The sequence below is a fragment of the Coregonus lavaretus genome (assembly GCF_964263955.1).
Source record: "Coregonus lavaretus genome assembly, contig: HAP1_SCAFFOLD_198, whole genome shotgun sequence".
NCBI lineage: Eukaryota > Metazoa > Chordata > Actinopteri > Salmoniformes > Salmonidae > Coregonus > Coregonus lavaretus.
Window position 1 is genome coordinate 153,293 of NW_028160904.1, and position 21,911 is coordinate 175,203.

Sequence of the window (21,911 nt, forward strand, 5' to 3'; positions counted from 1 at the left end):
TACAGGGAAACAGTGTGGTGAGGAATGAGCTGAGGGTACAGGGAAACAGTGTGGTGAGGAATGAGCTGAGGGTACAGGGAAACAGTGTGGTGAGGAATGAGCTGAGGGTACAGGGAAACAGTGTGGTGAGGAATGAGCTGAGGGTACAGGGAAACAGTGTGATGAGGAAGGAGCTGAGGGTACAGGGAAACAGTGTGGTGAGGAATGAGCTGAGGGTACAGGGAAACAGTGTGATGAGGAAGGAGCTGAGGGTACAGGGAAACAGTGTGGTGAGGAATGAGCTGAGGGTACAGGGAAACGTTGTGGTGAGGAAGGAGCTGAGGGTACAGGGAAACAGTGTGGTGAGGAAGGAGCTGAGGGTACAGGGAAACGTTGTGGTGAGGAAGGAGCTGAGGGTACAGGGAAACAGTGTGGTGAGGAAGGAGCTGAGGGTACAGGGAAACAGTGTGGTGAGGAATGAGCTGAGGGTACAGGGAAACAGTGTGGTGAGGAATGAGCTGAGGGTACAGGGAAACAGTGTGGTGAGGAATGAGCTGAGGGTACAGGGAAACAGTGTGGTGAGGAAGGAGCTGAGGGTACAGGGAAACGTTGTGGTGAGGAAGGAGCTGAGGGTACAGGGAAACAGTGTGGTGAGGAAGGAGCTGAGGGTACAGGGAAACAGTGTGGTGAGGAAGGAGCTGAGGGTACAGGGAAATGTTGTGGTGAGGAAGGAGCTGAGGGTACAGGGAAACAGTGTGGTGAGGAAGGAGCTGAGGGTACAGGGAAATGTTGTGGTGAGGAAGGAGCTGAGGGTACAGGGAAACAGTGTGGTGAGGAAGGTTGGCGTCAAGTGCAAAAAGAGGGACACGTGCTTCAGTAGTTCAGAGATGGAACATTTTGACATTTACATTTTAGTCATTTAGCAGACACTAAGCTACCTGCCACCCCTGACGAGAGTGAGGATGAAGTGCCTGCGGTGAGGACGCCGAGTTTGGACACGATAAAGAAGAATCTGGTCCACATTTTTGAAGAAAGTGGACCCTTGCCTTTTGGCGGATCCATTTGTGGTTTCAGGGTGGGGTTGAAAGGAGTTGGGTGCAGTTGAATCAGTGAAGGTAACCTGTAGTGATATTTGTTTCAGATCCAGTGGGGAGCGTGGTGAAACAGAGGTGGCACTGCGACTCAGATCCAGTGGGGAGCGTGGTGAAACAGAGGTGGCACTGCGACTCAGATCCAGTGGGGAGCGTGGTGAAACAGAGGTGACGCTGCGACTCAGATCCAGTGGGGAGCGTGGTGAAACAGAGGTGACGCTGCGACTCAGATCCAGTGGGGAGCGTGGTGAAACAGAGGTGGCGCTGCGACTCAGATCCAGTGGGGAGCGTGGTGAAACAGAGGTGAGGCTGCGACTCAGATCCAGTGGGGAGCGTGGTGAAACAGAGGAGACGCTGCGACTCAGATCCAGTGGGGAGCGTGGTGAAACAGAGGAGACGCTGCGACTCAGATCCAGTGGGGAGCGTGGTGAAACAGAGGTGGCGCTGCGACTCAGATCCAGTGGGGAGCGTGGTGAAACAGAGGAGACGCTGTGACTCAGATCCAGTGGGGAGCGTGGTGAAACAGAGGAGACGCTGCGACTCAGATCCAGTGGGGAGCGTGGTGAAACAGAGGTGACGCTGCGACTCAGATCCAGTGGGGAGCGTGGTGAAACAGAGGTGAAGCTGCGACTCAGATCCAGTGGGGAGCGTGGTGAAACAGAGGTGAAGCTGCGACTCAGATCCAGTGGGGAGCGTGGTGAAACAGAGGTGACGCTGCGACTCAGATCCAGTGGGGAGCGTGGTGAAACAGAGGAGACGCTGCGACTCAGATCCAGTGGGGAGCGTGGTGAAACAGAGGTGACGCTGCGACTCAGATCCAGTGGGGAGCGTGGTGAAACAGAGGAGACGCTGCGACTCAGATCCAGTGGGGAGCGTGGTGAAACAGAGGAGACGCTGCGACTCAGATCCAGTGGGGAGCGTGGTGAAACAGAGGTGACGCTGCGACTCAGATCCAGTGGGGAGCGTGGTGAAACAGAGGTGACGCTGCGACTCAGATCCAGTGGGGAGCGTGGTGAAACAGAGGTGACGCTGCGACTCAGATCCAGTGGGGAGCGTGGTGAAACAGAGGTGGCGCTGCGACTCAGATCCAGTGGGGAGCGTGGTGAAACAGAGGAGACGCTGCGACTCAGATCCAGTGGGGAGCGTGGTGAAACAGAGGAGACGCTGTGACTCAGATCCAGTGGGGAGCGTGGTGAAACAGAGGTGACGCTGCGACTCAGATCCAGTGGGGAGCGTGGTGAAACAGAGGTGACGCTGCGACTCAGATCCAGTGGGGAGCGTGGTGAAACAGAGGTGGCGCTGCGACTCAGATAGAGGGATGTGCAGTTTCCGTGGATAAAGTAGTGTGTGTTAACTGTAGCGTTGCCCAGCAACATGGGAACATGCTCATGGATGCACTAACTGTAAGTCGCTCTGGATAAGAGCGTCTGCTAAATGACTAAACTGTAAATGTAACAGACCTTCTCAAAGACAATAAGCTAACTTTAGCTAGCCATATGCCTCGCTCCAACCTAATGTTTCAACGTTACAGACAGTATGATGACTTCTGTTTGCAAGTCCATAGCTATGCATGTTGTTATACTTCCTGATCTAGACATTTGTGTTGGATCTTATTGTCTTTCAACCATGGGAGAGGGTGCAAAAGGGGAGCCAGCCTTCAGAGAGAGCTTTGCAAAGCTGGGAGAAGTCAGATCCATTGCCAGAGAGGGTGAGTAAACATTGTCTTGTCACCGAATAAAACCAGTGCCAGTTCATGTCCTCCTGGGCCCATATTCATAAAGTGTCTTAGAGTAGGACTGCTGATCAAAGATCAGGTCCAACCTGTTTCCTGGTCGTTTTACTTCTTTCTCCTGTAGCCCTCAAATTCAAGAGTCTAACCAGCTGATTTCCCATCATTTAACGGGACAATATCTCTGTCATGCTGGGTTGAGGGCCTCTAGGTATATTTGAGGGACATGCAAGAACACAGTCATATGCACTTGTGATATGAGTAGTGTGAGCTAAGATGATGGATAAAACAATTGTGTAAATGCTTCACACATACACCCGTTCAAAAAATAACTTCATCTTGAAACACAGCAGTGTGTCTATAATATTTTAAAAAACATCAGATTTCCGTTGAGAACTTTCCAGAACCGTAGGCTATTATAAGGGCTATGATTACTGATGCATTGGTGTGTGTATTTGTCTTTCAGGTACACCGGTGTTGGCGCAGACAGCATCTGATGGACTGATAGAGTGGACAGTGTTGGTTCCTCGTCTGTGTCAGTCAACTTCCGGACTAGTCTCCCTGCTGCTGTGCTGTTTGTTGCTACAAAGTCTTCGGTTTTTACTTTAAATACATTTAACCAATGTCTTCGTTTTTTCCTCGCTCGACCTTATCATACAACCTTATAACCCCGGACGCTTTATCTGGACACGGTTCTACAGGACTCTTTATCTGGACATGGTTCTACAGGACTCTTTATCTGGACATGGTTCTACAGGACCCTTTATCTGGACATGGTTCTACAGGACTCTTTATCTGGACATGGTTCTACAGGACTCTTTATCTGGACATGGTTCTACAGGACGCTTTATCTGGACATGGTTCTACAGGACCCTTTATCTGGACATGGTTCTACAGGACCCTTTATCTGGACACGGTTCTACAGGAACCTTTATCTGGACACGGTTCTACAGGAACCTTTATCTGGACACGGTTCTACAGGACCCTTTATCTGGACATGGTTCTACAGGACTCTTTATCTGGACATGGTTCTACAGGACCCTTTATCTGGACACGGTTCTACAGGACCTCCACCAGCCGAAGCTAAGTAGTAATATTAACCCTATGCCATCTAATTGCAGTCGCTGTACTCATAATATGCAGGAGAACTATCGCCTTATGGTGAGGATAGCCGTGCTGCAAGCCCAGCTTCAGATGCAATCGTTAGGCAAGGGCAATGTAAGTGTAGGAAAGGATGAAACAGCGTCTGTGCCACCAGTAAGTACAGATAGTAGTCTAAATCCCCTCTCACAGTCCCCGCAGCCGGACAATTTTCTCAAGGCTTCTGGAAAGAAATGCTGTCAGCATGCTCAACCGGCGTCGCTCATTCAGCCGACAGAAACTTTCAACCGGTTCTCCCCACTAAGCAACGAGTCGGAGTCAGAGGCCAAGCCTGCTCAGGTCTCTCCTCCACCCGTTACGGGGTCTGAGCCGCCGAAGCCTCCCACCATTAGCTCTGACAAATTGAAAACCCTAGTCATTGGCGACTCCATTACCCACAATATTAGACTTAAAAAGAATCATCCAGCGATCATACACTGTTTACCAGGGGGCAGGGCTACCGACGTAAAGGCTAATCTGAAGATGGTGCTGGCTAAGTCATAAACTGGTGAGTGTAGATGGTATAGGGATATTGTTATCCACGTCGGCACCAACGATGTTAGGATGAAACAGTCAGAGGTCACCAAGAGCAACATAACTTCAGCGTGTAAATTAGCTAGAAAGATGAGTCGGCATCAAGTAATTGTCTCTGGCCCCTCCCAGTTAGGGGGAGGAGTGATGAGCTCTACAGCAGTAATTGTCTCTGGCCCCTCCCAGTTAGGGGGAGTGATGAACTCTACAGCAGTAATTGTCTCTGGCCCCTCCCAGTTAGGGGGAGGAGTGATGAGCTCTACAGCAGTAATTGTCTCTGGCCCCTCCCAGTTAGGGGGAGGAGTGATGAGCTCTACAGCAGTAATTGTCTCTGGCCCCTCCCAGTTAGGGGGAGGAGTGATGAGCTCTACAGCAGTAATTGTCTCTGGCCCCTCCCAGTTAGGGGGAGGAGTGATGAGCTCTACAGCAGTAATTGTCTCTGGCCCCTCCCAGTTAGGGGGAGGAGTGATGAGCTCTACAGCAGTAATTGTCTCTGGCCCCTCCCAGTTAGGGGGAGGAGTGATGAGCTCTACAGCAGTAATTGTCTCTGGCCCCTCCCAGTTAGGAGGAGGAGTGATGAGCTCTACAGCAGTAATTGTCTCTGGCCCCTCCCAGTTAGGGGGAGGAGTGATGAGCTCTACAGCAGTATCACAACTCAATTGCTGGTTGAAAACTGTTTTCTGCCCCTCCCAAAATATAGAATTTGTAGATAATTGGCCCTCTTCCTGGGACTCACCCACAAACAGGACCAAGCCTGGCCTGCTGAGGAGTGATGGACTCCATCCTAGCTGGAGGGGTGCTACAGGACCAAGCCTGGCCTGCTGAGGAGTGACGGACTCCATCCTAGCTGGAGGGGTGCTACAGGACCAAGCCTGGCCTGCTGAGGAGTGACGGACTCCATCCTAGCTGGAGGGGTGTTACAGGACCAAGCCTGGCCTGCTGAGGAGTGACGGACTCCATCCTAGCTGGAGGGGTGCTACAGGACCAAGCCTGGCCTGCTGAGGAGTGATGGACTCCATCCTAGCTGGAGGGGTGCTACAGGACCAAGCCTGGCCTGCTGAGGAGTGATGGACTCCATCCTAGCTGGAGGGGTGCTACAGGACCAAGCCTGGCCTGCTGAGGAGTGACGGACTCCATCCTAGCTGGAGGGGTGTTACAGGACCAAGCCTGGCCTGCTGAGGAGTGATGGACTCCATCCTGGAGGGGTGCTACAGGACCAAGCCTGGCCTGCTGAGGAGTGATGGACTCCATCCTAGCTGGAGGGGTGCTACAGGACCAAGCCTGGCCTGCTGAGGAGTGATGGACTCCATCCTAGCTGGAGGGGTGCTACAGGACCAAGCCTGGCCTGCTGAGGAGTGATGGACTCCATCCTAGCTGGAGGGGTGCTACAGGACCAAGCCTGGCCTGCTGAGGAGTGATGGACTCCATCCTAGATGGAGGGGTGCTACAGGACCAAGCCTGGCCTGCTGAGGAGTGATGGACTCCATCCTAGCTGGAGGGGGGCTACAGGACCAAGCCTGGCCTGCTGAGGAGTGACGGACTCCATCCTAGCTGGAGGGGTGTTACAGGACCAAGCCTGGCCTGCTGAGGAGTGATGGACTCCATCCTAGCTGGAGGGGTGCTCTCATCTTATCTACCAACATAGACAGGGCTCTAACTCCTCTAGCTCCACAATGAGACAGGGTGCAGGCCAGGCAGCAGGCTGTTAGCCAGCCCAATGAGACAGGGTGCAGGCCAGGCAGCAGGCTGTTAGCCAGCCCAATGAGACAGGGTGCAGGCCAGGCAGCAGGCTGTTAGTCAGCCCAATGAGACAGGGTGCAGGCCAGGCAGCAGGCTGTTAGCCAGCCCAATGAGACAGGGTGCAGGCCAGGCAGCAGGCTGTTAGCCAGCCCAATGAGACAGGGTGCAGGCCAGGCAGCAGGCTGTTAGTCAGCCCAATGAGACAGGGTGCAGGCCAGGCAGCAGGCTGTTAGCCAGCCCAATGAGACAGGGTGCAGGCCAGGCAGCAGGCTGTTAGCCAGCCCAATGAGACAGGGTGCAGGCCAGGCAGCAGGCTGTTAGTCAGCCCAATGAGACAGGGTGCAGGCCAGGCAGCAGGCTGTTAGTCAGCCCAATGAGACAGGGTGCAGGCCAGGCAGCAGGCTGTTAGCCAGCCCAATGAGACAGGGTGCAGGCCAGGCAGCAGGCTGTTAGCCAGCCCAATGAGACAGGGTGCAGGCCAGGCAGCAGGCTGTTAGTCAGCCCAATGAGACAGGGTGCAGGCCAGGCAGCAGGCTGTTAGCCTCCCCAATGAGACAGGGTGCAGGCCAGGCAGCAGGCTGTTAGCCAGCCCAATGAGACAGGGTGCAGGCCAGGCAGCAGGCTGTTAGCCAGCCCAATGAGACAGGGTGCAGGCCAGGCAGCAGGCTGTTAGCCAGCCCAATGAGACAGGGTGCAGGCCAGGCAGCAGGCTGTTAGCCTCCCCAATGAGACAGGGTGCAGGCCAGGCAGCAGGCTGTTAGCCTCTCCAATGAGACAGGGTGCAGGCCAGGCAGCAGGCTGTTAGCCTCCCCAATGAGACAGGGTGCAGGCCAGGCAGCAGGCTGTTAGCCAGCCTGACAGCTTAGTGGAGTCTGCCACTAGCACAGTCAGTGTAGTCAGCTCAGCCATCCCCATTGAGACCGTGTCTGTGCCTCGATCTAGGTTGGGCAAAACTAAACATGGCGGTGTTCGCCTTAGCAATCTCACTGGAATAAAGACCTCCTCCATTCCTGTCATTATTGAAAGAGATTGTGATAATATCTCACATCTTAAAATAGGACTTCTTAATGTTAGATCCCTCACTTCCAAGGCATCATAGTCAATGAACTAATCACTGATCATAATCTTGATGTGATTGGCCAGACTGAAACATGGCTTAAGCCTGATGAATTGACTGTGATAAATGTGGCCTCTCCTCCTGGTTACACTAGTGACCATATCCCCCCTGCATCCCGCAAAGGCGGAGGTGTTGCTAACATTTACGATAGCAAATGTCAATTTACCCCCAAAAATGACAGTTTTTTCATCTTTTGAGCTTCTAGTCATGAAATCTATGCAGCCTACTCAATCCCTTGTTATAGCTACTGTTTACAGGCCTCCTGGGCCGTATACAGAGTTCCTCACTGAGTTCCCTGAATTCCTATCGGACCTTGTAGTCAAGGCAGATAATATTCTAATTTTTGGTGACTTTAATATTCACATGGAAAAGTCCACAGACCCACTCCAAAAGGCTTTCGGGGCCATCATCGACTCAGTGGGTTTTGTCCAACATGTCTCCGGACCTACTCATTGCCACAGTCATACCCTGGATCCAGTGGCGATTTTAGCATGTAAATCTTGGTGGGGCAAAAAAAAAAAAAAAATGTGGGTTGCATGCCAGCAAAGTCACCACACAACACTAAACAATACATTAATTGCACTATAACGGTGGCAAACGGTGCCCACAAACTGTTAGGGCCTCCATAAAGCTGTCCCAAAACCTTACCACTGCTCCACCTGGCTATCAGCGGAGCCTTGTCTGGCAGCGAAACAGTTCATTCAGCCTCATTTACTGCCTTAAAAAAAACATAGTTGATATGGCTGACTTGCTTAAACAAGTGTGGTTTCTACTGACAATTGAGATGTACAAACTACGGCATAAGGGGACGACGAGCGGATAAGAGGCAATCCGTAATTTCCATTAAGACATTATTGAGCGAGCTGGGACGGACGTAGTCAATATAACTATTTGTTCAGCACTTTTGAAATGTACAGCGACAGAATTCAGAACATGGGCCGTTCTTACAGTGTTCTCCCTGTACACCAAGTCAGAACCATAGGATAAATAAGCAGACAATGAAAGCTCTTACAATATTCAATGATTACATTTCTCTAAAACAGGTTATAGGCTACATGTGCACCACCAAGTCAGAACAGTAGGCTAAGTTAAGAGGGGAAAATAGACCAAATTATTAGGGTTAGGCACATGGGCTACTAACAGCTTACTACACAACATACACTTAGTATTACTTTCTTAGCTACAGTATACATACCGTTTTTCACTGGCATTTTACATCATTTATGCAGCAGCATATTCACAGATTTGGGACCACACAGCCACTCCACTGAATAGCAGGCTAGTGATTGCTTTGCAATGCTTGCAGTTAGCCACTGATTCCTTCCAAACCACTCATTGTTGAATTTGCGATTTCCAACTTGTTGTGTAATGTTTATGTCCAATGTCCGATGAGCACCGATCCATTTTATCTATAATTTCTCTTCATTATTTATCTTCATATGACAAGGATTAAAAAGGATTTGCCAGTAGATTGTCGACTTTATTCATGATGATGACTGCTAGCTAAGATTTTGAAAGTGTGATGTTGACATGATCAGTCCAATCAAAGCTACTGTAGATATAACGTGATTTGATGTCATTTTATCAGTGGCCAATGACCTTGAGCCTTCTTGGATGGGCACTTCTAATGTAACTCTATGGCAGCACCCAAGGGGCTTGAATTTTCGAGCTCTACCCTTAGACTTGGCGGTGACGTAGTGTCCCCGCGAGTGACAGAACACTGAGCCAATCACGGCGCAACTAGAGAACATTACCAGCCCCTACGCTCCGTATTTTCCGCTGGCTGCCCCACCACCACAGAAAGCACTGAGCTGGCTGCCCCACCACCACAGAAAGCACTGAGCTGGGCTGAAACACCTGCATTTTGGAGCTGCCTTACTCAATAAAGCAAAAAAGAGACCATGTTTGTATATTCAACTATGTTAAAATATGTCTAACAAATCTTCCATAGATAATAAAGTAGGCTTTATTTTGAAGGATACTCTGACCCAGTAAAACTCTGACCCAGTGGGTGTCTCTCTACAGATGTCTTGTCTGTCCTCAGAACATGCACCTCAGTATATTAACTCTATGATTTTTTGCATTGTTTGCAAACTGATTTGTGACACGTATTAATGCAAAACTAACATTCAAAACAGGCAAGCCACTTTTTTTATTATTATTATTCATTTTTAGCTAAGAATGTAGAACTGCCTGGATCTAGTTTTGTCCCGTGGAATAAATATTGTGGATCTAAATGTTTTTCCTCATAACCCTGGACTATCGGACCACCATCTTATTACGTTTGCAATCGTAACAAATAATCTGCTCAGACCCCAACCAAGGACCATCATAAGCCGTGCTATAAATTCTCAGACATCCCAAAGGTCCCTAGAGGCCCTTCCAGACTCCCTCCACCTACTCAAGGACGTCGGAGTATAAAAATCAGTTAACCACCTAACTGAGGATCTAAATTTAACCTTGCGCACCCCTAAAAACAAGAAATGTACTCCCTGGTACAATATATAAATACCCGAGTCCTGAAGCAAGCTTCCAAAAAATTGGAACGGAAATGGCTCTCCACCAAACTGGAAGTCTTCCTACTAGCTTGGAAAGAAAGTACAGAGCAATATCGAAGAGCCCTCACTGCTGCTCGATCAGCCTATTTTTCCAACCTAATTGAGGAGAATAAGAACAATCTAAAATGTATATTTGATACTGTCGCAAAGCAAACTAAAAAGCAGCATTCAACAAGAGAGGATGGCTTTCACATCAGCAGTGATGAATTCATTAACTTCTTTAACGAAAAGATCATGATCATTAGAAGGAAAATGACGGACTCCTCTTTGAATCTGCGTATTTCTCCAAACCTCAGTTATCCTGAGTCTGCACAGAACTGCCAGGAGACACTCAAGATCAATGCAGACACTCAAGTTTTTAAATCCTGTATCTCTTTACACATTCATGAAAATAGTCATGGCCTCTAAACCTTCAAGCTGCATACTGGACCCTATTCCAACTAAACTACTGAAAGAGCTACTTCCTGTGCTTGGCCCTCCTATGTTGAACATAATAAATGGCTCCCTATCCACTGGATGTGAACCAAATTCACTTTTAATGGCGTCAGACCAAGGCTCTGCATCTGTCCTCGTGCTCCTAGACCTTAACGCTGCTTTTGACACCATCGATCACCACATTCCTTTGGAGAGATTAGAAGCCCTAATTGGTCGACACAGACAAGTACTTGCCTGGTTTAGATCTTATCTGTCTGAAAGATGTCAGTTCGTCTCTGTGGATGGTTCGTTCCTCAAGGTTCCGTTTTAGGACCACTATTGTTTTCACTATATATTCTACCTCTTGGTGATGTCATTCGCAAACACAATGTCAACTTTCACTTCTATGCGGACGACACACAGCTGTACATTTCGATGAAACATGGTGAAGCCCCAAAATGTCCGACCCTGGAAGCCTGTGTTTCAGACATAAGTGGATGGCGGTACATTTTTTACTTTTAAACTCGGACAAAACAGAGATGCTAGTTCAAGGTCCCAAGAAACAGAGAGATCTTCTGTTGGATCTGACAATGAATCTTGATGGTTGTACAGTCGTCTCAAATAAAACTGAAGGACATCGGCGTTACTCTGGACCCTGATCTCTCTTTTGACGAACATATGAATAATATTTCAAGGACAGCTTTTATCCATCTTCATAACATTGCAAAAAATCTGAAAAATGTTGTCAAAAAATGATGCAGAAAAGCTAATCCATGCTTTTGTCCCTTCTAGATTAGACTACTGCAATGCTCTACTCTCCGGCTACCCGGATAAAGCACTAAATAAACTTCAGTTAGTGCTAAACACGGCTGCTAGTATCTTGACTAGAACCATGTGATCATATTACTCCAGTGCTAGCCTCTCTACACTGGCTTCCTGTTAAGGCTAGGGCTGATTTCAAGGTTTTACTGCTAACCTACTAAGCATTACATGGGCTTGCTCCTACCTATCTCTCCGATTTGGTCCTGCCGTACATACCTACACGTACGCTACGGTCACAAGACGCAGGCCTCCTTATTGTCCCTAGAATTTCTAATCAAACAGCTGGAGGCAGGGCTTTCTCCTATAGAGCTCCATTTTTATGGAATGTTCTGCCTATCCATGTGAGAGACGCAGACTTGGTCTCAACCTTTAAGTCTTTACTGAAGACTCATCTCTTCAGTAGGTCCTATGATTGAGTGTAGTCTGGCCCAGGGGTGCGTCAGGTGAACGGCAAGGCACTGGAGTGACGAACCGCCCTTGCTGTCTCTGCCTGGCCGGCTCCCCTCTCTCCACTGGGATTCTCTGCCTCTGACCCTAATACGGGGACTGAGTCACTGGCTTACTAGTGCTCTTCCATGCCGTCCCTAGGAGGGGTGAGTCAGTTGAGTAGGTTGAAGCCAGAAATCTTGCTTGTTTGTAGGTGACCAAATACTTATTTTCCACCATAATTTGCAAATAAATTCATAAAAAATCCTACAATGTGATTTTCTGGAATTTTCTTTCTCATTTTGTCTGTCATAGTTGACGTGTACCTTTGATGAAAATTACAGGCGTGTGGGAGAACTTGCACAATTGGTGGCTGACTAAATACTTTTTTTCCACACTGTATATCTATATATATCTCTATAAACTCAGCAAAAAAAGAAACGTCCCTTTTTCAGGACCCTGTCTTTCAAAGAATTCGTAAAAATCCTAATAACTTCACATATCTTCATTGTAAAGGGTTTAAACACCGTTTCCCATGCTTGTTCAATGAACCATAAACAATTAATGAACATGCACCTGTGGAACGGTCGTTAAGACACTAACAGCTTACAGACGGTAGGCAATTAAGGTCACAGTTGTGAAAACTTAGGACACTAAAGAGGCCTTTCTACTGACTCCGGAAAACACCACGAGAAAGATGCCCAGGGTCCCTGCTCATCTGCGTGAACGTGCCTTAGGCATGCTGCAAGGAGGCATGAGGACTGCAGATGTGGCCAGGGCAATAAATTGCAATGTCCGTACTGTGAGACACCTAAGACAGCGCTACAGGGAGACAGGACGGACAGGTGATCGTCCTCGCAGTGGCAGACCACGTGTAACAACACCTGCACAGGATCGGTACATCCGAACATCACACCTGCGGGACAGGTACAGGATGGCAACAACAACTGCCCGAGTTACACCAGGAATGGCCAATCCCTCCATCAGTGCTCAGACTGTCCGCAATAGGCTGAGAGAGGCTGGACTGAGGGCTTGTAGGCCTGTTGTTAGGCAGGTCCTCACCAGTCATCACCGGCAACAACGTCGCCTATGGGCACAAACCCACTGTCGCTGGACCAGACAGGACTGGCAAAAAGTGCTCTTCACTGACGAGTCACGGTTTTGTCTCACCAGGGGTGATGGTCGGATTCGCGCTTATCGTCAAAGGAATTAGCATTACACCGAGGCCTGTACTCTGGAGCGGGATCAATTTGGAGGTGGAGGGTTCGTCATGGTCTGGGGCGGTGTGTCACAGCATCATTGGACTGAGCTTGTTGTCATTGCAGGCGATCTCAACGCTGTGCGTTACAGGGAAGACATCCTCCTCCCTCATGTGGTACCCTTCCTGCAGGCTCATCCTGACATGACCCTCCAGCATGACAATGCCACCAGCTATACTGCTCATTCTGTGCGTGATTTCCTGCAAGACAGGAATGTCAGTGTTCTGCCATGGCCAGCGAAGAGCCCGGATCTCAAACCCATTGAGCACGTCTGGGACCTGTTGGATCGGAGGGTGAGGGCTAGGGCCATTCCCCCCAGAAATGTCTGGGAACTTGCAGGTGCCTTGGTGGAAGAGTTGGGTAACATCTCACAGCAAGAACTGGCAAATCTGGTGCAGTCCATGAGGAGGAGATGCACTGCAGTACTTAATGCAGCTGGTGGCCACACCAGATATTGACTGTTACTTTTGATTTTGACCCCCCCTTTGTTCAGGGACACATTATTCAATTTCTGTTAGTCACATGTCTGTGGAACTTGTTCAGTTTATGTCTCAGTTGTTGAATCTTGTTACGTTCATACAAATATTTACATTGTCACCCCCTGACTCAGGGGACACTTATATGTTGAGTCAGGGTGTGTGTATTCTTTGTTTGTATATATTCTATGTTGTATATCTAGCATGTGTGGATCTATGTTGGCTGGTGTGGTTCCCAATCAGAGGCAGCTGTCGCTCGTTGTCTCTGATTGGGGACCATACTTAAGCAGCCTATTGGCACAGTCTAGTTGTGGGATCTTGTTCCGGTTAAGGTATGTTGTGTGTGCTACCTTGGACTTCACATTTCGTTTCGTTTATTGTTTTGTCGTGGTGTTTTTTTAGTTAAAATAAACATGTATGCATATCACGCTGCGCCTTGGTCTGACCCGTCATTAAACGAACGTGACATGTTAAGATAAGAAAATAAACGCAGTTGACAGTGAGAGGACGTTTCTTTTTTTTGCTGAGTTATATATATATATATAAATAAAGAAAAAATCTCAAACAAGTGCATGAGAAGAAAAAACGTATTTCACTAAATTTAAATAAAACGTATTTTACCAGTCTAAAGTCTCATCCTTTCAAAAACCAGTCTGGTTCTGTGTCACTTTCACAGTCAATTTTTGCTATAATCTCGTCCAAATCTGTATATCTGGACTTCGATTTAGCTTTTTCAGTGTTAGAAGCCACTGTTGTACTTAGTAAAATTGCTGAAGACTTTGTAGAACTAAATCGAGCTGTGCGTAATAAACTCCTCTTGGTCCTTTCAATTTTTAATGGAGAATGAGTCTCGTTGCGCACGGGCTTAGCACAATGGCTTTTACTCATACAAAGGACCATCACACACTCATGTAAAGCCCAGCTCATTGGCTATCTAGCTAGCTATGTTTCAAAACGTTAGGTGGTCATTGGACCAAGATACAGTCAATCAAGTGAACACCGCCCGTCTCATTGGTGCATAATGGAGGTCAGCCCTTGGTTGGCTAAAATAACTTTTGTGTAGCCTATACGTCATGCAGGATGCTGAAAAAGTTCTGTTGCCTTCTAGAGTACCTGAGGATCGCAGAAAAACAGAACTTGACCGGGTGAAACAAGGTGTAGCGTTTATATTATGTTGAAATGCTTTGTTGCAAGTTGAACAAGTCGGAATTCAGGCGGAATGCTGTTTACAACATGAATCGTGTTAGGATACAAAAGTTGATTTTATCAAACAGAACTATGCTGGATTTTATCTCTGGGACCCTCAGGATGACAAATCAGAGCAAGATTACTGAATCTAAGGACATTATCTACCTTCAGAGGTGAATGTATCAAACCTGTCGCCGTGATAAAAGGGTTTTGTTGTTGTGCACAATCTTCTAACAATATAATTGTATTTTTTCGCTGTAATACCGACTGTAAATTGGACACTGCAGTTAGATTAACAATAATTTAAGCTTTCTGCCCATATAAGACATATATGTCCGTGAAAATGTGCTTTGGTTTACTTTACAACAGGAGTTATTACAAGAAGATGGTTGCATTCTAGTGAAGTATAGAGAGGAAGGGCCTGGGATATGTTAGAGGAGCCATCTGGTTAAGAACATCTCTACACTAGCAAGGCAGCCTGTAGTGGATTTAGTACTGAACTGAGGCAGCAGTAGAACACAGCACATCTCTACACTAGCAAGGCAGCCTGTAGAGGATTTAGTACTGAACTGAGGCAGCTGTAGAATACAGCACATATCTACACTAGCAAGGCAGCCTGTAGAGGATTTAGTCCTGAACTGACTCTTGAATTTGAGGGCTACAGGAGAAAGAAGTAAAACGACCAGGAAACAGGTTGGACCTGATCTTTGATCAGCAGTCCTACTCTAAGACACTTTAAGAATATGGGCCCAGGAGGACATGAACTGGCACTGGTTTTATTCGGTGACAAGACAATGTTTACTCACCCTCTCTGGCAATGGATCTGACTTCTCCCAGCTTTGCAAAGCTCTCTCTGAAGGCTGGCTCCCCTTTTGCACCCTCTCCCATGGTTGAAAGACAATAAGATCCAACACAAATGTCTAGATCAGGAAGTATAACAACATGCATAGCTATGGACTTGCAAACAGAAGTCATCATACTGTCTGTAACGTTGAAACATTAGGTTGGAGCGAGGCATACGGCTAGCTAAAGTTAGCTGTTGGAGCGAGGCATACGGCTAGCTACAGTTAGCTGTTGGAGCGAGGCATACGGCTAGCTACAGTTAGCTGTTGGAGCGAGGCATATGGCTAGCTACAGTTAGCTGTTGGAGCGAGGCATACGGCTAGCTACAGTTAGCTGTTGGAGCGAGGCATATGGCTAGCTAAAGTTAGCTGTTGGAGCGAGGCATATGGCTAGCTACAGTTAGCTGTTGGAGCGAGGCATATGGCTAGCTAAAGTTAGCTGTTGGAGCGAGGCATATGGCTAGCCAGTTAGCTGTTGGAGCGAGGCATACGGCTAGCCAGTTAGCTGTTGGAGCGAGGCATATGGCTAGCTACAGTTAGCTGTTGGAGCGAGGCATACGGCTAGCCAGTTAGCTGTTGGAGCGAGGCATATGGCTAGCCAGTTAGCTGTTGGAGCGAGGCATACGGCTAGCCAGTTAGCTGTTGGAGCGAGGCATATGGCTAGCCAGTTAGCTGTTGGAGCGAGGCATACGGCTAGCCAGTTAGCTGTTGGAGTGAGGCATACGGCTAGCCAGTTAGCTGTTGGAGCGAGGCATACGGCTAGCCAGTTAGCTGTTGGAGCGAGGCATACGGCTAGCTAAAGTTAGCTTATTGTCTTTGAGAAGGTCTGCTACTTATGCACTCCTAGCTAGCTATTTAGTTAGTTGTTAGCTAGGAGCCAAATTAATGTTCAACATAACGTGGATTCGTTTGATATCAAATGATGTAGTTATATTTACTATTTGTATGTGGCGTGAACGTCATCCACAACAATCCCCATGAGGTTTTCTAGATAACATTACACTTGATGCCAGCATATTCCGTCACTTCGGCAAGCAAGTCTCTGGGCTACCAAAAACAATCTGGCAACGTCCATGGAGGATGTCTGTGTAATTTTTTCCACCGAGTTGCATAGCAGTGATCCCCAGCTTCACAGCCTCTCTGATCTGGTCCTCCAACAACGACACAACAGTGATCCCCAGCTTCACAGCCTCTCTGATCTGGTCCTCCAACAACGACACAACAGTGATCCCCAGCTTCACAGCCTCTCTGATCTGGTCCTCCAACAACGACACAACAGTGAGAGTTGGGCTCAGTCTGGAGAAGAGTGAAACAGTAGAGTCAATGCAGTTATCTGCAGTTCTTTCAATGAAGTTCTGCCCTGCAGTTCTGATATAAGTGCTGCCAACCTCCTCAAGAGCAGCCATTGTTGTTATGATTTGACTTCAGTGCTTCTCATGGTCGCCATCAACTAAACCACCCCAGATTATCAAGGACGCTGATTGGTCCGGCCATACGGTGCAAGGAGAGGGACGGGCTCAAGCGGTTTGAATGTGGTCGTGTCCAGACTGTATCCGTGTAGCCAAACACAATGTAAGCTCACAAGATCAGGATGGTTCATACGAGGCTAGTCCAAATCCGCATTAGAGGAAACAGTCCGCATTAGAGGAAACAGTCCGCATTAGAGGAAACAGTCCGCATTAGAGGAAACAGTCCGCATTAGAGGAAACAGTCTGCATTAGAGGAAACAGTCCGCATTAGAGGAAACAGTCCGCATTAGAGGAAACAGTCCGCATTAGAGGAAACAGTCCGCATTAGAGGAAACAGTCCGCATTAGAGGAAACAGTCCGCATTAGAGGAAACAGTCTGCATTAGAGGAAACAGTCCGCATTAGAGGAAACAGCGCCACTGTTGGCCTCAGCTGCTTTGTTATTGTTTTGTTGACCAAAGCGGAGGTGAGGAGCGTCCGGCAGGGCTAAAACAAAGTGCAGAACATATTCTGCTGTTCTATCCTGCATGCAATGATGTCAGAGGAAAAAAACAGTGTTCACTGTATACAGTAACTTCTCTGTCGTAATATCCCAAACAGACGTGACAGTTTCACCATTAATGATTCCAGCTTTAATATAATATCCCAAACAGACGTGACAGTTTCACCATTAATGATTCCAGCTTTAATATAATATCCCAAACAGACGTGACAGTTTCACCATTAATGATTCCAGCTTTAATATAATATCCCAAACAGACGTGACAGTTTCACCATTAATGATTCCAGCTTTAATATAATATCCCAAACAGACGTGACAGTTTCACCATTAATGATTCCAGCTTTAATATAATATCCCAAACAGACGTGACAGTTTCACCATTAATGATTCCCAGTTTTAAAGTGACTTAATTGAGCTACACAATCAACTGTACACACTTAAGGATGATGATGCACCTTGGAGGAGGCCTGTAGGTGTGTGTGTGTTTGGGTGAGGCACAGGAGGTTGGTCGCACCTTAATTAAGGAGGACAGACTCGTTGTAATGAGTGGAATGGTATCAAATATATCAAACACATGGTTTCCTTTAGACATTATTATGAGCTGTCCTCCCCACACCAGCCTCCTCTGGTGTGTGTGTGTGTGTGTGTGTGTTAGGGTGTGTGTGTGTGTTAGGGTGTGTGTTGGTACCTTGTCTACCCCCATCCTCTTGAAGGAGGCCTGTAGGACCTTGAAGTTGTTGATGAACTCATGTTCCAGCCGGGCTGAGAACTTCACCTTCTTCAGCAGGACACAGCCAGGAAACAGCATGTCCATAAACTGACAATACGCTGCACCTATATACACACACACACACACACACACACACACACAACATAAACAAAGGACTAGGTTGTGATTAAATACTACAGTTGTATCAACATGAGGCATTTATAAGTTAGCACATATTGTTTATGAATATATGTAATGAAATATAATGAATTGTAATGATTGAGTGAGTGTGTTACCTGTAATATAATGAATTGTAATGATTGAGTGTGTTACCTGAGCACAGTTGCTCTATCTTGGTGTAGGTGAGCTGTAGAGAGTCATTGACCCAGGCCAGCATGTCATGACGACTCAGGTTCTCTACAGCCGAAGAGATGGAGAATACATTCACCGCCATCACCCTGCAACACACAACCTTTTATATTACATCATTAGTCATGAATGTATAAGCCTAGTTAAAAACATGAAAATCATCTTATTTGAAATCTCACGTGCTGGATGCCACCCTGCTCTCCACGTGAAAAAAAGATTGCACATAATCTCATTACAACCACCTAAAGACACACACAAGGCTCTCAGGTGAGAAAGAGAAGATCAGTGATACCTCCAGTCTGTGTCAGTCTAAAGAGAGGTAGATCAGTGATACAGTGGGGGGGGGAAAAGTATTTAGTCAGCCACCAATTGTGCAAGTTCTCCCACTTAAAAAGATGAGAGGCCTGTAATTTTCATCATAGGTACACGTCAACTATGACAGACAAAATCCAGAAAATCAAATTGTAGGATTTTTTATGAATTTATTTGCAAATTATGGTGGAAAATAAGTATTTGGTCACCTACAAACAAGCAAGATTTCTGGCTCTCACAGACCTGTAACTTCTTCTTTAAGAGGTTCCTCTGTCCTCCACTCGTTACCTGTATTAATGGCACCTGTTTGAACTTGTTATCAGTATAAAAGACACCTGTCCACAACCTCAAACAGTCACACTCCAAACTCCACTATGGCCAAGACCAAAGAGCTGTCAAAGGACACCAGAAACAAAATTGTAGACCTGCACCAGGCTGGGAAGACTGAATCTGCAATAGGTTAGCAGCTTGGTTTGAAGAAATCAACTGTGGGAGCAATTATTAGGAAATGGAAGACATACAAGACCACTGATAATCTCCCTCGATCTGGGGCTCCACGCAAGATCTCACCCCGTGGGGTCAAAATGATCACAAGAACGGTGAGCAAAAATCCCAAAACCACACGGTGGGACCTAGTGAATGACCTGCAGAGAGCTGGGACCAAAGTAACAAAGCCTACCATCAGTAACACACTACGCCGCCAGGGACTCAAATCCTGCAGAGCCAGACGTGTCCCCCTGCTTAAGCCAGTACATGTCCAGGCCCGTCTGAAGTTTGCTAGAGTGCATTTGGATGATCCAGAAGAGGATTGGGAGAATGTCATATGGTCAGATGAAACCAAAATAGAACTTATTGGTAAAAACTCAACTCGTCGTGTCTGGAGGACAAAGAATGCTGAGTTGCATCCAAAGAACACCATACCTACTGTGAAGCATGGGGGTGGAAACATCATGCTTTGGGGCTGTTTTTCTGCAAAGGGACCAGGACGACTGATCCGTGTAAAGGAAAGAATGAATGGGGCCATGTATCGTGAGATTTTGAGTGAAAACCTCCTTCCATCAGCAAGGGCATTGAAGATGAAACGTGGCTGGGTCTTTCAGCATGACAATGATCCCAAACACACCGCCCGGGCAACGAAGGAGTGGCTTCGTAAGAAGCATTTCAAGTTCCTGGAGTGGCCTAGCCAGTCTCCAGATCTCAACCCCATAGAAAATCTTTGGAGGGAGTTGAAAGTCTGTGTTGCCCAGCGACAGCTCCAAAACATCACTGCTCTAGAGGAGATCTGCATGGAGGAATGGGCCAAAATACCAGCAACAGTGTGTGAAAACCTTGTGAAGACTTACAGAAAACGTTTGACCTGTGTCATTGCCAGCAAAGGGTATATAACAAAGTATTGAGAAACTTTTGTTATTGACCAAATACTTATTTTCCACCATAATTTGCAAATAAATTCATTAAAAATCCTACAATGTGATTTTCTGGATTTTTTCTTCTCATTTTGTCTGTCATAGTTGATGTGTACCTATGATGAAAATTACAGGCCTCTCTCATCTTTTTAAGTGGGAGAACTTGCACAATTGGTGGCTGACTAAATACTTTTTCCACCCACTGTACCTCCAGTCTATGTGTCTGTCTAAAGAGAGGTAGATCAGTGATACCTCCAGTCTATGTGTCAGTCTAAAGAGAGGTAGATCAGTGATACCTCCAGGCAGAATATGAGGGTGGTGCGGACAGCCCATTACATCACTGGGACCGAGCTCCCTGCCATCCAGGACCTATATATCAGGCGGTGTTATACTGACTCTACACACCCGCACACCCACTCACATACAATCATCATACACAGTGGGGAGAACAAGTATTTGATACACTGCCGATTTTGCAGGTTTTCCTACTTACAAAGCATGTAGAGATCTGTAATTTTTATCATAGGTACACTTCAACTGTGAGAGACGGAATCTAAAACAAAAATCCAGAAAATCACATTATGATTTTTAAGTAATTAATTTGCATTTTATTGCATGACATAAGTATTTGATCACCTACCAACCAGTAAGAATTCCGGCTCTCACAGACCTGTTAGATTTTCTTTAAGAAGCCCTCCTGTTCTCCACTCATTACCTGTATTAACTGCACTTGTTTGAACTCGTTACCTGTATAAAAGACACCTGTCCACACACTCAAACAGACTCCAACCTCTCCACAATGGCCAAGACCAGAGAGCTGTGTAAGGACATCAGGGCTAAAATTGTAGACCTGCACAAGGCTGGGATGGGCTACAGGACAATAGGCAAGCAGCTTGGTGAGAAGGCAACAACTGTTGGCGCAATTATTAGATTAGATTATAAATTCAAGATGGTCAATCACCCCTCGGTCTGGGGCTCCATGCAAGATCTCACCCTGTGGGGCATCAATGATCATGAGGAAGGTGAGGGATCAGCCCAGAACTACACGGCAGGACCTGGTCAATGACCTGAAGAGAGCTGGGACCACAGTCTCAAAGAAAACCATTAGTAACACACTACGCCGTCATGGATTAAAATCCTGCAGCGCACGCAAGGTCCCCCTGCTCAAGCCAGCGCATGTCCAGGCCCATCTGAAGTTTGCCAATGACCATCTGGATGATCCAGAGGAGGAATGGGAGAAGGTCATGTGGTCTGATGAGACAAAAATAGAGCTTTTTGGTCTAAACTCCACTCGCCGTGTTTGGAGGAAGAAGAAGGATGAGTACAACCCCAAGAACACCATCCCAACCGTGAAGCATGGAGGTGGAAACATCATTCTTTGGGGATGCTTTTCTGCAAAGGAGACAGGACGACTGCACCATATTGAGGGGAGGATGGATGGGGCCATGTATCGCGAGATCTTGGCCAACAACCTCCTTCCCTCAGTAAGAGCATTGAAGATGGGTCGTGGCTGGGTCTTCCAGCATGACAACGACCCGAAACACACAGCCAGGGCAACTAAGGAGTGGCTCCGTAAGAAGCATCTCAAGGTCCTGGAGTGGCCTAGCCAGTCTCCAGACCTGAACCCAATAGAAAATATTTGGAGGGAGCTGAAAGTCCGTATTGCCCAGCGACAGCCCCGAAACCTGAAGGATCTGGAGAAGGTCTGTATGGAGGAGTGGGCCAAAATCCCTGCTGCAGTGTGTGCAAACCTGGTCAAGACCTACAGGAAACGTATGATCTCTGTAATTGCAAACAAAGGTTTCTGTCCCAAATATTAAGTTCTGCTTTTCT

The 21,911-nt window shown here is 47.3% G+C and overlaps 1 protein-coding gene across 2 annotated transcripts in view; it reads right to left on the reverse strand.

Moving 5' to 3' along the window:
- LOC311121333 (microtubule-associated protein RP/EB family member 3-like) overlaps nt 1–21,911 on the reverse strand; it is a 53,423-nt gene that overhangs the window by 11,192 nt on the left and 20,320 nt on the right. For both annotated transcript variants that reach the window (XM_084195833.1, XM_084195834.1), the window contains exons 4-5: nt 18,325–18,449; nt 17,971–18,116 (exon numbers count right to left, since the gene is read on the reverse strand). In XM_084195833.1, the coding sequence (XP_084051959.1) occupies nt 17,971–18,116; nt 18,325–18,445 (267 nt within the window). In that variant the 5' untranslated portion in view covers nt 18,446–18,449. The remainder of the gene's footprint in view (nt 1–17,970; nt 18,117–18,324; nt 18,450–21,911) is intronic.